This window comes from Podarcis vaucheri, assembly GCF_965113315.1.
Source record: "Podarcis vaucheri genome assembly, chromosome: 7".
Taxonomy (NCBI): Eukaryota; Metazoa; Chordata; class Lepidosauria; order Squamata; family Lacertidae; genus Podarcis; species Podarcis vaucheri.
In genome coordinates this window covers 8,438,169-8,454,715 of record NC_138765.1, presented here as the reverse complement: position 1 = coordinate 8,454,715, position 16,547 = coordinate 8,438,169, and the positions used below count along the sequence as shown (strand labels likewise).

General features: G+C 46.6%; 1 protein-coding gene across 1 annotated transcript in view; it reads right to left on the bottom strand.

Moving 5' to 3' along the window:
- LOC309536824 (glucagon receptor-like) overlaps positions 1-16,547 on the bottom strand; it is a 49,100-nt gene that overhangs the window by 18,049 nt on the left and 14,504 nt on the right. The window contains exons 3-6 of the mRNA XM_082231179.1: positions 16,013-16,112; positions 13,028-13,135; positions 11,330-11,451; positions 3,214-3,317 (exon numbers count right to left, since the gene is read on the bottom strand). Coding sequence (XP_082087305.1) covers positions 3,214-3,317; positions 11,330-11,451; positions 13,028-13,135; positions 16,013-16,112 — 434 coding nt within the window. The remainder of the gene's footprint in view (positions 1-3,213; positions 3,318-11,329; positions 11,452-13,027; positions 13,136-16,012; positions 16,113-16,547) is intronic.

Sequence of the window (16,547 nt, the reverse complement as noted above, 5' to 3'; positions counted from 1 at the left end):
TTCCTCTTCATCCTGGAGAAGAGTGACTAGTGGGGTGCCACAGGGTTCTGTCTTGGGCCCGGTCTTATTCAACATCTTTATCAACAACTTGGATGATGGACTCAAGGGCATCCTGATCAAATTTGCAGATGACACCAAACTGGGAGGGGTGGCTAACACCCCAGAGGACAGGATCACACTTCAAAACGACCTTGACAGATTAGAGAACTGGGCAAAAATAAACAAGATGAATTTTAACAGGGAGAAATGTAAAGTATTGCACTTGGGCAAAAAAAATGAGAGGCACAAATACAAGATGGGTGACACCTGGCTTGAGAGCAGTACATGTGAAAAGGATCTAGGAGTCTTGGTTGACCACAAACTTGACATGAGCCAACAGTGTGACGCGGCAGCTAAAAAAGCCAATGCAATTCTGGGCTGCATCAATAGGAGTATAGCATCTAGATCAAGGGAAGTAATAGTGCCACTGTATTCTGCTCTGGTCAGACCTCACCTGGAGTACTGTGTCCAGTTCTGGGCACCACAGTTCAAGAAGGACACTGACAAACTGGAACGTGTCCAGAGGAGGGCAACCAAAATGGTCAAAGGCCTGGAAACGATGCCTTATGAGGAACGACTAAGGGAGCTGGGCATGTTTAGCCTGGAGAAGAGGAGGTTAAGGGGTGATATGATAGCCATGTTCAAATATATAAAAGGATGTCACATAGAGGAGGGAGAAAGGTTGTTTTCTGCTGCTCCAGAGAAGCGGACACGGAGCAATGGATCCAAACTACAAGAAAGAAGATTCCACCTAAACATTAGGAAGAACTTCCTGACAGTAAGAGCTGTTCGACAGTGGAATTTGCTGCCAAGGAGTGTGGTGGAGTCTCCTCCTTTGGAGGTCTTTAAGCAGAGCCTTGACAACCATATGTCAGGAGTGCTCTGATGGTGTTTCCTGCTTGGCAGGGGGTTGGACTCGATGGCCCTTGTGGTCTCTTCCAACTCTATGATTCTATGATTCTATGACTTGCGGCAGCTAGACTGGTGACTGGGAGCGGCCACCGAGACCATATAACACTGGTCTGGCTCCCAGTATGTTTGCAAGCACAATTCAAAGTGTTGGTGCTGACCTTTAAAGCCCTAAACGGCCTCGGTCCAGTATATCTGAAGGAGCATCTCCACCCCCATCGTTCTACCCGGACACTGAGGTCCAGCGCTGAGGGCCTTCTGGCGGTTCCCTCACTGCGAGAAGCCAAGTTACAGGGAAGCAGGCAAAGGGCCTTCTCGGTGGTGGCGCCCGCCCTGTGGAATGCCCTCCCACCAGATGTCAAAGAGAACAACAACTACCAGACTTTTAGAAGACATCTGAAGGCAGCCCTCTTTAGGGAAGCTTTTAATGTTTAACAGGTTATTGTATTTTAGGGTTCTGTTGGAAGCCGCCCAGAGTGGCTGGGGAAACCCAGCCAGATGGGCGGGGTATAAATATATTATTATTATTATTATTATTATTATTATTATTATTATTATTATTATTAGGTTTTATTATTTATTAAACTTCATCAAGAGAGCTCAGGGTGGTTCAAAGGATAAAAATACAGGATAAAAGCCTTGTTGTTGGCACCTGTCTGTCTCAAGAGACAATGGAGTATGCCTCCGGGGGTGAAGTAAAAACACTGCACTAGCAGCATCCATGTGACACCTCTGGGACACATGCCTGGGAAGTGTGCATGGGGGGTCCTGGACTGTCCAGACGACAACAAGCCCCCCTCTCAGCCTGGCTGATGTGGTCCAAAGGAAAGCAGAGCAAAATGTTTGGCCCCAGCTTGGCTGCAGAAGTTACCAGACAGACTCCCGTGTTGCAAGGAGAACGTCAGCAATGTCTAGGCAACACAATGGCCATGTACAGACGCAATAGACAATCTTTATAGAATTCCTTCGAACCATAACAAGTCCAAAATGAAATCTTTAGTCTCAAAGTCTCTGAAAAGCTTTAAATTCCCGATATTGACTGCTGTTTTGAATGAATGAATGTAAATGAAAATATCAAACGCTGTGGAACAGTGCTCATGTAAGAATGTAGTCACATAAATTCATTCGATACAGGATGGGTTTATGAAGCAATTCTATCTCGTCCCACCACGCTGACGAAGAATTCTACGAAACAGTAGTCAATATTCGGAATCACTGTTCAGTGTTGGACATCATGTTTGCTGAATACACAAAGCTTCACAGCTTGTCTTTCATCATTCAAAGTACCTCGCTTCATTTAAAGATTTTCAGAGACTATGAGACTAAAGATTTCATTCTGGACTTGTTATGGTTTGAAGGAATTCTATAAAGATTGTCTATTGCGTATGTACATGGTCATCGTGTTGCCTAGACATTGCTGACGTTCTCTTTGCAACGGAGGAGTTTGTCTGGTTACTTATTGCTGTACCATGGCCAAATGGGCTCATACCTTAGCCTTCACAGTTGGAGGGAGGCAGCAGTGCCTCCGAATTTCAGTTCTCGTCTCTGCCTCCCTCTTTAGATTGTGGAATCATAGAATTGCAGAGTTGGAAGGGACCCTGAGGGATGCCCTAAGGGAAAGGACGTGGGTGGCGCTGTGGGTTAAACCACAGAGCCTATGGCTTGCCGATCAGAAGTTCGGTGGTTTGAATCCCTGCAACGGGGTGAGCTCCCGTCGCTCGGTCCCTGCTCCTGCCAACCTAGCAGTTTGAAAGCACGTCAAAGTGCAAGTAGATAAATAAGTACCACTCCGGCGGGAAGGTAAACGGCATTTCCGTGTGCTGCTCTGGTTCGCCAGAAGCGGCTTAGTCATGCTGGCCACATGACCCGGAAGCTGTACACCAGCTCCCTTGGCCAGTAAAGCGAGATGAGCGCCTCAACCCCAGAGTCAGCCATGACTGGACCCAATGGTCATGGGTCCCTTTACCTTTACCTTTTTACCTGGCGTTTTTACGTGAGTAGAATGTGTCCTTTTATTTAAAATGCATCTTTGCATAGGAATTCATTCATTTTTTTTCCTCTTCAAAATATAGTCCGGCCCCCCACAAGGTCTGAGGGACAGTGAACTGGCCCCCTGCTGAAAACGTTTGCTGACCCCTGCTTTAGCGGAAGCCTCTCTTGCCAGGGGTGATTAATCAAACCACACACCCACATCTTTCAATACCTCTCATATTTCCTGCGTGGTACCCAGGGGAGGGCAGTGCCCCTTGTCGTCTTTCTCAATACCTGAAAGCTGCCAACAGGACGAAGGCCGCAAGCAGAGCCACGAACGAAAGGGAGTAGCCCACTGTGTACATCAGTCGAAACTGCTCCAGAATCCACAAATGTTTCTGGGAAGAAACAGAAGCACAGCTGGAATACACCTCAGCGGTAAAGGGCACCTTCATCGCAGGTTGCAAGTGACGCAGGAAAAACATCACTATTAATAGGCTTATCAGCAAAAGGTCTGGAAGGAAAGAGTGTTTAAAGTGTTGGTGCTGACCTTGAAAGCCCTAAACGGCCTCAAAGGCCCAGTATACCTGAAGGAGCATCTCCACCCCCATCGTTCTGCCTGGGCACTGAGGTTCAGCTCTGAGGGCCTTCTAGCAGTTCACTCACTGTGAGAAATGAGGTTACAGGGAACCAGGCATAGGGCCTTCTCGGCAGTGGCACCCGCCCTGTGGAACGCCCTCCAATCAGATTTCAAGGAAATAAACAACTACAGTCATACCTCGGGTTGCAGACACTTCAGGTTGCGGTTTTTTTGGGTTACGGACCGCCGAAACCTGGAAGTACTGGAATGAGTTACTTCTGGGTTTCGGCGGCCGCACATGCGCAGAAGCGCCGATTCGCAACCCACGCATGCACAGATTCGCTGCTGTGGGTTGCGGACGTGCATCCCACATGGATCACGTTCGCAACCCGAGTGTGCACTGTATCTGGCTTTTAGAAGACATCTGAAGGCAGCCCTGTTTAGGGAAGTTTCCATGTTTGATGTGTTATTGTGTTTTTAATATCCTGTTGGAAGCCGCCCAGAGTGGCTGGGGAAACCCAGCCAGGTGGCCGGGGTATAAACAAACAAACAAACAAACAAATTATTATTATTATTGCAGACAAGGTTTCATCCACTGAGACTGCAGCACTTGCAGAGCTTCCCAGGGTCCCAATTTTCCAGGGACAGTCCCAGATTTTCAGAAGCAGCCCCAATTTCTGATTTGATCCTGGAATGCCCTGCTTTCCCTTAAAGGTAAAGGGGCCCCTGACCATTAGGTCCAGTCGTGGCCGACTCTGGGGTTGCGGTGCGGTGGACTGGATGATCCTTGAGGGTCCCTCCCATAGGCACCGACTCCATGGGGCCTGAGGGGGCCCGAGCCCCCTCAAAAATTCGTTTGGGGGAGCTCTGCCCCCCCAATAATCTCGGGCGCCCCTCCAGCAGAGCGCCACCGCCGCCCCTCCCCCAGCCCAAAATGCACAGGGTCGGGCTGCATGCCTCCTGCCCTCCCTCCCGAGCAAAAGCTCCACCCAATTTCCTTCGGAGCTGATTAATAGGCGCAGCACGCTCTCCCCTATTCGCTCACGAGGAGGCGGCGCCACTTTATCTGCATATTCATGAGCTTATTTATTATTCATGAGCTTTCATTTATTATTCATTATTTATTATTCATGGGCTCCCCCAATATTTTTTATAAGTCGGCGCCCCTGCCTCCCCACACTACGGTTCTCTGATTCTGTCTGCCCTGAATCTTCACAGGGCGTCCACACGTTCTACGAGTGCTAAGAGGGAGAAAAACTTATTTCTATCCATTTTTCTCCATGCCATGCATCGTTTTATAAGCGCCTGTCGTATCACCTTTTGCTTTTTGTCTAAACTAAAGGTAAAGGGACCCCTGACCATTAGGTCCAGTTGCAAACGACTCTGGGGTTGCGGCGCTCATCTCGCTTTATTGGCCGTGGGAGCCGGCGTACAGCTTCCGGGTCATGTGGCCAGCATGACTAAGCCGCTTCTGGCGAACCAGAGCAGCGCACGGAAACGCCGTTTACCTTCCCGCCGGAGTGGTACCTATTTATCTACTTGTACTTTGACGTGCTTTCAAACTGCTAGGTTGGCAGGAGCAGGGACCGAGCAACGAGAGCTCACCCCGTTGCGGGGATTCGAACCGCCGACCTTCTGATCGGCAAGTCCTAGGCTCTGTGGTTTAACCCACAGTGCCACCCACGTCCTTTCCCTTAGGACATCCCTATTTTCAGCGGAGGAATGTTGGAGGGTATGGAGTTATGCGACCCTCAAGCCAAGGAGATAAGTACGGTAACTATACAATCTTTAGAAGACAACTGAAGGCAGCCCTGTATAGGGAAGGTTTTAATGTTTAACGTTTTATTATGATGTAAGCCACCCAGAGTGGCTGGGGCAACCCAGTCAAATGGGCAGGCTATTACCATTATTATTATTATTATTATTATTATTATTATTATGGACATCCCTATTTTCATCGGAGAAATATCAGAGGGCATCCAAAAGGCCTCCTTAGGCTTCTTTGCCCAGAGTTACCAGTACTTCCAATTTTGATGGCGAAATGTTTGGTTCTCAAAATAATGTGCCATTATTCATTTGCAAAAGGGAAAAAGATCCGTCCAGCGATTCAAGGCTTTTTAGCTAATTGAATATCTGCCTTTTCTCGGTGCAGCAGGTACATGGAAATAAGTTATCGTGTAAATCAAAACCTCAGTGCAGCTGCTTTTTTTTGAGGTGGGGATGGAAGTGGAAGATCACTGAGAGTTTAATGGATGAAAACTGATGCCATTTGTTAGAAGGAAAGGCATATTTAATTCCTTCTTTCCCCTTCTCCCAATTTTCTACTATGGTCACAGACCCCCCAACAGAATTACATTTTATACTGCAATCTGGGGGGAAAACCAGTGGATTAAATTTTGCCCACGTCACACATAATTTGATAACTTTAGTCAATTAATCTTTTTAAAGAAAGGCTTAAAAAAAATTAACACAGTTTTAAGGGTTTAAAACAATCCCTTCCTCACCTTGTACAGGAGACAAGTGAACTCTCAAGTAATATATTATTATATTATATTATATTATATTATATTATATTATATTATATTATATTACTAGTAATAATTTATTTATACCCCACCCATCTGGCTGGGTCTCCCCAGCCACCCTGGGCGGTTTCCAACAAAGTTTTAAAATACAGTGGTCCATTAAATATTAAAAGCTTCCCTAAACATTATTATATTATATTATATTATATTATATTATATTATATTGTATTGTATTGTATTGTATTGTATTGTATTGTATTGTATTGTATTGTATTATATTATATTATATTATATTATATTATATTATATTATATTATATTATATTATATTATATTATATTATATTATATTATATTATATTATATTATATTATATTATATTATATTATATTATATTATATTATATTATTATATTACACACACCAAAAGCATTAATCTGTACATATAACTCATCATCAAAATTCAAGTCCACAATATTCACAGCATCCAGAAAGTTTTGTACACTGGTAGGAGATATCTTTAGTTGAGTTTTTGTCGATTCATCTACTCGTGAGATGGATTATGGCTTTCAGCAGCCCTCATCAGCAATGCTTTCCAAAGACTAAACATTTTTGGACCTGTCCCAAGGTGAAAGACTTCTGGGAAAAGATTTATAATGAATTGAAAAAAATGTTGAAATATACATTTATAAAGAAACCAGAGGCCTTTTTCTTCTTGGAATAACAGGTTTGGAATTGCCCAAGAAAGATGTTAAATTATTTTTGTATGCCACAACTGCTGCTCATATTTTGTTAGCTAAAAAGTGGAAAACCCAAGAATTACCAGCAATAGAAGAATGGCAGATGAAGATGATGGATTTTCCGGAGCTAGCCGACCTAACCGGAAGAGTCCACGACCAGAAGGAGGAGGAGTATCAGGAAGAGTGGATTAAATTTAATGATTATCTAGCTAAATTTGTTAAGTTAAACTAACTGAAAACAGCTTGCAGATAGTTAATGGGCTTCGGATTTTATTTATGTTAAGCGATGAATTAATATGTTTAATTCCATAAGATGAAGATCTAAGGATGTTTAAGTTAAATCTCATAAAAATTGGGATTTGGAAAACCGTTAAAAGGACATGCAATGAAATTCAACCGAGGGGAAGCGAGGAAGTCACTTAACAAAGTTAATAACTGTAATTTTGAATAAGGCTATGATTTATGTTTATCTGTTTTGTGTGTTTGTTTGTTTGTTTATAATACTGTGAAAACTAATAAAAAAAATTTTTTTGGGGGGGGGAACCAAAGACTGAACATTTAAAGCACAAACGCATTAAATATGGGCAAAAAAAAATGAGAGGCACAAATACAAGATGGGTGACACCTGGCTTGAGAGCAATACATGTGAAAAGGATCTAGGAGTCTTGGTTTGTTACTGGTTTCAGAACTCACAGGGTTAAGGAGTTCTGTGGTGACGTCTCTTACCTGAGGCGTGGTTAGAAACTCTTTGGGAGTGGTCTGACTCTGAGAGTTGCAGTCTGGTTTCGCTTTTAGTGAAGAGAGGGTGCAAGATGTGTGCTTTGTCACCCGGACAGATGTAAGATCTGGTTTACTTCAAGATTAAAGGCTAACAAGATAAGAAACGCCTGTGTGTTCTGGATTTATTACCCACATGCTGCATTTGCTTCACCGCTGTGTTTATCTCTGCTAACGGCAAGAGGCAGAGGCCGGAAGGACTTTTGTATCAGACGGACAGCCAGCAGAGCTGCGCAGGGAAACGTGCCAGGCTCCATGTTTGTTTTCCTTGGCACTCAAGGCACTATTGGCCTCTCCGTTTGCCAATAGGTTATGGCGGCTTGCCAACGCTTTGAAGCATTGCAGGAACGTCCCACATGTGGGGGGATGCCAGCAGGAAAGTTGCTGGGTCCAGCCGGAGCTGTCTTTGAGGCTGGAAGGAGCTCGCTGGGAGGCCGATCTGCCGGAGGCCGGAGGAAGCTGTTGCTGTCGTGAGTAAGCTTACCCCGGGGGAGAAGGAGATGGCTCAGTCCCAGGAACATGGTTTTGAGCTTAAGCTGCCATGTGAAAAGTTAACCACTAAGACGTGGCCGGAGTTTTAAGGCAAGCGGCTAGTTGAAAGACGCAAAGGTTTGCCTGTGCTGTGTTGCTGCGGAGTTCGAGAGCAGCAGGAAATCGTCTCTCCGGACGGGGTGCTGGATAAGCTGTGAGTAAGCTTGGGGACCCTTGGGAGAACGGAAGACAATGGCAGGCAGCCAGGTCTTGGAGGACATTCCGTCTGGAAAGCTCACTCTAAGAAGTTGGGCAAGGACGTGAAGTCAGCAAGGGCTGTCTGGGGATGTACTGCTGCGTTTGCTGTGAAGCTTCAGCAGGAGGCCAGAGCCCTGGGGAAGGAATACAAAAGCCTAGAGATGGCTGTAGCCCCTGTTCCTGATGATTTAGCCTCAAGGAGTGCTAGTGAGCAAGTCGGGGGGGCGGAAAGTTCCAAAGGCAAGTTTGAAAAGTTTTCCACTGTGCCTGCTGGAGTGGAGTTCAGAGGGGGCGGATCTGGCAAAGGGTGCTTTTCCGGAAGAAGGAGGGCCAGGCCAGCTGGGAGGAGCCCCGGGCAGTATTTTTCCACTGAAGTTCGTCGGTGCTACGTGTGTAATTCAACAGACCATCTGCGTGGCAGTTGCCCCCACCGGAGCAGAGAGGCAAGACAGGATGTTGCCAAGTTTGCCAAGGTCAACCAGCTGAGTTCCCAGGGGAATCAGTCTGGAAGAGGAGGCCAGCGTGGGAACGCAAGGGAAGGACGTGGCTCAGACACTGGGGAGGGTTGTTTTCTTATCACTGCTTCTATGGCAACTGTGAAGAACAACTCCAGCCAGGACATGGTGATGCGCTGGATTTTGGATACTACTGTCAGTCGTCACCTGATAAGCGAACCTGCTGGCGAAATGCGGAACTGCAGGGCTGTTTCAACTGGAATGACTGTTATGTTCGCAGACGGAACACAAAAATCAGTCTGTGGTGTGGCTAACGTGTTTTTCTCTCCTTTACAGGAGGAGCTAGAGGTCTACGTTGTGCCGGGACTGAATTGTTGTCTATTATCTGTATCAGCTCTAATGAAGCAGGGATACAATGTTTGTTTTGAAAATGACACCTGTTCCATTTTCAGAGGAGGGAGACAACTGGTCAACGTGCAGAGGGAGAACAATCTCTTTGTTCTGGAGACACCTCTGGAGGGTGGTGGGAATGCTGGAAAAGCACAGGTGCAGTGTGCTAAGGTTCCCAGTCATGTGCAAAAGTTGCACAGGTGCACAAAAGGGTGTAAAATCACAAAATGTGGGAGGAGGTCCCAAGGGTGCAGGGCATGCAAAGGTGCAAAGGTACTTGGTTTTCCCGGGTTTGGGAGGGTAGCCAAAAAGCCCTTTGAGCTTGTTCACACAGATCTGTCAGGACCCATGAGGTGTGAGAGTCTGGGTGGGGCCAGGTATGTGCTGTCGCTGACAGATGACCACAGCCAGGTTGGCTGGTGTTTCTCTCTCAAATCACAGGGGGAGGTGGCGCAACTGATCCAGGATTGGGTTGCAGAGGTGGAACGAAGGTTCTCCACCAGGGTGCAAGGGTTCAAGAGCGACCGAGGGTCACAGTTTACTGGGTCTGCTCTGGAGGAGTTTTTCAAGGAAAAGGGAATACGTCACCAGGTGACGGGTGCAAAGTCTCCTCAAGGGGAGGAGAGGGAGGCAGAGGCTGATCCCGGTGATGGGGACCAGGTCCAGGATCAGGGTTCAGAACCCGGTGATGGGGACCAGGTCCAGGGTCAGGGGTCAGGGCAGGTTTGGGCATCTCCAAGGGTTGTGAAAGGAATGTCCAGGTGTGAGGCTTCATCTCCGGTAAGCATAATGGAGAAAGCTCACGGACGGGTTGTCAAGTCAGAGGGGGAAAAGTCTGACGGAGAAGACACAACTGCTGGCCCAAGTGGGTCAGAGGGGTTTCAGGTCACGGGTGCGTGGGAAAGTGTCGCACAGTGTGATTCTGGGAATGTTGAAGGGGTTCAACAGGTGCCTGGGATAGATGCCAGTGGGAGGCAAAAGGCAATGGAAGGTGTTGAGCTCAAAGAGGGGTTCACAGTTTCCCTCAGGGTTCGAGACGAGAGGGGGTGTTACTGGTTTCAGAACTCACAGGGTTAAGGAGTTCTGTGGTGACGTCTCTTACCTGAGGCGTGGTTAGAAACTCTTTGGGAGTGGTCTGACTCTGAGAGTTGCAGTCTGGTTTCGCTTTTAGTGAAGAGAGGGTGCAAGATGTGTGCTTTGTCACCCGGACAGATGTAAGATCTGGTTTACTTCAAGATTAAAGGCTAACAAGATAAGAAACGCCTGTGTGTTCTGGATTTATTACCCACATGCTGCATTTGCTTCACCGCTGTGTTTATCTCTGCTAACGGCAAGAGGCAGAGGCCGGAAGGACTTTTGTATCAGACGGACAGCCAGCAGAGCTGCGCAGGGAAACGTGCCAGGCTCCATGTTTGTTTTCCTTGGCACTCAAGGCACTATTGGCCTCTCCGTTTGCCAATATGGTTGACCACAAACTTAACATGAGCCAACAGTGTGACGCGGCAGCTAAAAAAGCCAATGCAATTCTGGGCTGCATCAATAGGAGTATAGCATCTAGATGAAGGGAAGTAATAGTGCCACTGTATTCTGCTCTGGTTAGACCTCACCTGGAGTACTGTGCCCAGTTCTGGGCACCACAATTCAAGAAGGACACTGACAAACTGGAACGTGTCCAGAGGAGGGCAACCAAAATGGTCAAAGGCCTGGAAACGATGCCTTATGAGGAACGGCTAAGGGAGCTGGGCATGTTTAGCCTGGAGAAGAGGAGGTTAAGGGGTGATATGATAGCCATGTTCAAATATATAAAAGGATGTCACATAGAGGAGGGAGAAAGGTTGTTTTCTGCTGCTCCAGAGAAGCGGACACGGAGCAATGGATCCAAACTACAAGAAAGAAGATTCCACCTGAACATTAGGAAGAACTTCCTGACAGTAAGAGCTGTTTGACAGTGGAATTTGCTGCCAAGGAGTGTGGTGGAGTCTCCTCCTTTGGAGGTCTTTAAGCAGAGGCTTGACAACCATATGTCAGGAGTGCTCTGATGGTGTTTCCTGCTTGGCAGGGGGTTGGACTCGATGGCCCTTGTGGTCTCTTCCAACTCTATCATTCTATGATTCTATGATATGGATTAAGAATCCAGAGCGACTCTTATTTAGTAAGGTCTCTTCTCTCCCTCCTCGCTGCTTTTCAGAGGTGGGGTTTGTGGTGCAGTGAGTTTACCTGGAAGGGGAGCTCTTTGTCGACGGCTTCGCACTGAGAGTGATCTCGCCATGGGTGCCCCGACTCATCCACCACCCACTGTCCATCTGGGCCGCATTTCTGGAACACAAAGCCACCTCGAACTGCAGAGGACGTTTTGGGGAAGGAGGGGGAAGCAGCAAGAGGATACGAATGGTTTGATTATAATAATAAAAATACAAATAACGTATATCAATGACAATACAATTTGATTTAATACAGTGGTACCTTGGGTTACATACGCATCAGGTTACATACGCTTCAGGTTACACACTCCGCTAACCCAGAAATAGTACCTCAGGTTAAGAACTTTGCTTCAGGATGAGAACAGAAATCGTGCTCCGGTGGCACAGCAGCAGCAGGAGGCCCCATTAGCTAAAGTGGTGCTTCAGGTTAAGAACAGTTCCAGGTTAAGAACAGACCTCCAGAATGAATGAAGTACTTAACCCAGGGTACCACTGTAGTTGTATTCCATTCTGCTGTGCTCAGAAGAATCATTGGTGCTGACATTTAAAGCCCTAAATGGCCTCAAAGGCCCAGTATACCTGAAGGAGTGTCTCTACCTCCATCGTTCAGCCCGGACACTGAGGTCCAGCTCCAAGGGCCTTCTGCCGGTTCCCTCCCTGCGAGAGGCAAAGCTACAGGGAACCAGGCAGAGAGGGCCTTCTCGGTGGTGGCACCCGCCCCATGGAACACCCTCCCACCAGATGTCAGGGAAATAAACAACTACAGTCATACCTTGGTTCTCGAACGCCTTGGTACTTGTACGTTTTGTCTCTTGAAAGCCGAAAACCTGGAAGTGAGTGTTCCGGTTTTCGAACGTTCTTTGGAAGCCAAATGTCTGACACGGCTTCGAATGGAGTGCAGGAAGTTCCTGCAGGCAATCGGAAGTCGCACCTTGGTTTTTGAACAGTTCTGGGAGTCGATCAGACTCCCGGAACGGATTAAGTTTGACAACCAAGGTACCACTGTATCTGACTTTTAGAAGACATCTGAAGGCAACCCTGTTTTTGATGCTCAATGTTTCATTGTGTTTTTAATATTCTGTTGGGAGCCACCCAGAGATGGCCGGGTTATGTATGTCTAAGTAAATAAATATATAAATAAATGTCATTATTATTATTATTATTATTATTATTATTATGAATCATAGAATTGTAGAATTGGCAGGGAACCCGAGAGTCTTCTAGTCCAACCCCCTTGGTTTCAGAACCAACAGTTCTGAAAGTTAGCAAACATTGCAACCAGTCTGGGAGCCCAGACATAATAATAATAATAATAATAATAATAATAATAATAATAATAATAATAAATTTTATTTATACCCCGCTCTCCCCAGCCAAGACCGGGCTCAGGGCGGCTAACACCCGATATAAAAACAAATTAATTGAAATACAACTTAAGAACAAGATTAAAATACAACATTAAAACATTAAAATGCAGCCTCATTTCAATGGAAACTCAAATCAAAAACCTTTTGGGGGATGAAAATGTCAAGTCTTCACCAAGGCTAACTATCCAGACTGGTCCTACATGGGCCAGAAAAAGCCAGGGAAGTCCCCAAATAGGAGTTCCATCACAGGAGGAGAAAGGAAAAAGGAAGAGAGGGAAGGAATCAAATTGATTCCAAGACTTAAGAGATGAACGAACCGTATTGGGTGCCTTTGCATCTATACATACCTTGCTGGTGCCAAGGCAGGTACCAGGGGCAAGGGACCTTGGCAGAGGTGTTCGGAAGAGCATCGCCCCAGCAGGCGTACATGTCAAATGTACGGTTGCACACCAGACCTGGAAGAAGGGCAGAGCAAAGGGGGAAGAGGTCGTTTAACGCTTTTGAAAGGGGGATTAAGCCAAGGTGACTGTGGGGTAACTGTAAACCCCAAGGTAAACATGGGGTAACTGTGCCCCTGAAGGACCAGGTGCGCAGCCTGGGAGTCATTTTGGACACACAGCTGTCCATGGAGGCACAGGTTAAATCCGTGTCCAGGGCAGCTGTGTACCAGCTCCATCTGGTACGTAGGCTAAGACCCTACCTGCCTGCGGACTGCCTCGCCAGAGTGGTGCATGCTCTGGTTATCTCTCGCTTGGACTACTGCCATGCGCTCTACGTGGGGCTACCTTTGAAGGTGACCCGGAAACTACAACTAATCCAGAATGCAGCAGCCAGACTGGTGACTGGGAGTGGCCGCCGAGACCACATAACACCAGTCTTGAAAGACCTACATTGGCTCCCAGTACGTTTCCGAGCACAATTCAAAGTGTTGGTGCTGACCTTTAAAGCCCTAAACGGCCTCGGTCCAGTATACCTGAAGGAGCGTCTCCACCTCCATCGTTCTACCCGGACACTGAGGTCCAGCACCGAGGGCCTTCTGGCGGTTCCCTCACTGCGAGAAGCCAAGTTAGAGGGAACCAGGCAGAGGGCCTTCTTGGTGGTGGCGCCTTCCCTGTGGAACGCCCTCCTACCAGATGTCAAAGAGAACAACAACTACCAGACTTTTAGAAGACATCTGAAGGCAGCCCTGTTTAGGGAAGCTTTTAATGTTTGTTGTATCACAGTATTTTAATATTCTTTTGGAAGCCGCCCAGAGTGGCTGGGGAAACCCAGACAGATGGGCGGGGTATAAATAATAAATTATTATTATTATTATTATTATTATTATTATTATTATTATTATTAAGGGACAGAGCAACAGCAGGAAGAAGGGGATCTCTCAATGATTGCTGGTCATGGTGGAGTCATAGAGCTTCTGCCTTCAGGAGCACTCTACCTTCCGAATGTCAGTTGTTGGGGAACCACGTTTGTGAACATTAACAAGTAAATCAGGTATCGGAAAACGTCCAACCTATACACTTTAAAATGTGTTTGTGAGAGGGGGTGGGGGGGAAAGGTGTTTTTTTTATTTCTTGTTGTTTCTGGTTTATATTATGTATTCCGTTTTTTTTTAATCTTGTGTTTTCGTGTTGCAAACCGGCCCGGAATCGATGGATGGAGGGCATTAACGCAAATTTAGTAAGCAAACAAAACAGAAATAAATAAAGCGAAATGCCATTCTCGGGGAAAATTGGACAAATTTCGGCGTACCGGCCAAACAGCCTTGCACAAGAAATTTCATTTGCAAGATACCGCTTCTTGGTGACATTTGAACTTAAAAAATTATGGATTCCTGGAGAAGGCAGGTTGAAAGAGAGGGAGGGTGGGTAGGCAAGTTGGGCCATTTCAAACCTGTGCCTACTTTTGGAGAGTCAATCACATGCTGTCAAATTCAGGTTGTATGATCAGATTGTATCTCATCAGCTTTGATCATGCAACACCTTACATCAGCAACCTTGGGCAACAGATCCTTTATTCCCCCCCCCCCATCAGACTTTTTGCAATACGGAAAGTGAATGAACTGGAAAGCGTGGGTATGATAGGAATTTTATGGTCTTAGATATATGGTAATGTTCATAAGTGTACCAACCAAGCACATACATAGATCAGCACAGGAAGACCAACCTGGAACCATTTTGATTCCTAGACTGAGCAAATCTTTTCTCTGCAAGGTCAAAGTGGGAAACCTCCCCATTGTCTCTTTCCTCACAAATCCTGTCTTAAGGGCAAATTTAAGATATGAATAAGGTGTGAGCGTGTGACATGGCCCAGGAACTAAGTATTTATCATTACAAAAGACTGGCCAGGCTACCCAAGAAATCCAATCAAGTAACCTGCCAGACAGGAGATAAACAACAACAGGAGGAAAACAACATTCAAATTTCTGTTTAGACCACCTTTTTGTGATGTAGGTATGATGTATCTGAGGGGTGGTCTTAGGTTACACCCCTTCTGTGATGTACCGTATTTTTCGCTCTATAACACGCACCAGACCATAACACGCACGTAGTTTTTAGAGGAGGAAAACAAGAAAAAAATTATTCTAAACGAAATAGTGGATATATGATTTTTGTGGTTCATGCTGTGGCCGCAGACATGTGAACTGACAGTGAGTTTGGAGTAGCCCAATGCAAAAATCCTGAGGATCCATGTGGATCCATGCTTTGTAACCATGGAGGAGGGAAGGAAGGGGAACCATGGATCCTCTGCTCACGACTGCAGCAGATCCCCCCCGCCACCCGCAGGCATTCGCTCCATAACACGCACAGACATTTCCCCTTACTTTCTAGGAGGAAAAAAGTGAGTGTTATGGTGCAAAAAATACGGTATGTATGATGTTTCTGGGGGTGGTCTTGATCACTGATGGGAATTTCAAAAGTCTTTATAAGGCCTTGCGTGCCATTTTTCTGGGTTCCTCCTTCCTCCTGCGTGTGGTGAGCAAGGACCCTGTTGCAACAGATCAATAAAGATCAGGCTTACTAGCTGCTTTGCTTCTCAATATTCTCTGGTTGGCCTCTGTTATCTTCTCCTACCAATAGGGAACCTATGTAAGGACTCTATATGGGCTCTTGGATACCCCATAAGGGAAAAGGGCAATTTTTATTTACAACATGGGACAGCAATTACTTGACGCAACGCTGTTTAACCTCTCTGCAGACACTGTGCAAACAAACCAGGATGGATGCTCAGTAAAGCAGTGGTTTGGAAGAGACCTCTTTATACTGCTAAGAGCATAAGAAAAACTCCGCTGGATCAGGCCAAAGGGAAAGAAGATCCCTTGCTCTCTCTCTCACTTGTGGGACGCGGGTCCTCCAGGATCTTGCGATAGCAGGCTGCCTGATACTGCTGCCACGCCTCAAACATCTCTTTGGCCGAGTTTTCGGTGGAGCTTGCCTGCGACAGGGGAGAGAAATGAAACAAAAATAACAGGTACATATCAGCTAGTCACCTAAAAGTTTTGTCCAGAGTACATAAAGGTAAAGGGACCCCTGACCATCAGGTCCAGTCGTGGCCGACTCTGGGGTTGCGGCGCTCATCTCGCTTTATTGGCTGAGGGAGCCGGCGTACAGCTTCCGGGTCATGTGGCCAGCATGACTAAGCTGCTTCTGGCGAACCAGGGCAGCGCACGGAAACGCCGTTTACCTTCCCGCCGGAGTGGTACCTATTTATCTACTTGCACTTTGACGTGCTTTCGAACTGCTAGGTTGGCAGGAGCAGGGACAGAGCAACAGGAGCTCACCCTGTCGCGGGGGTTCGAACCGCCATCCTTCTGATCAGCAAGTCCTACCCTCTGTGGTTTAACCCCCCGCCGCCCAACCTTTGAATTTT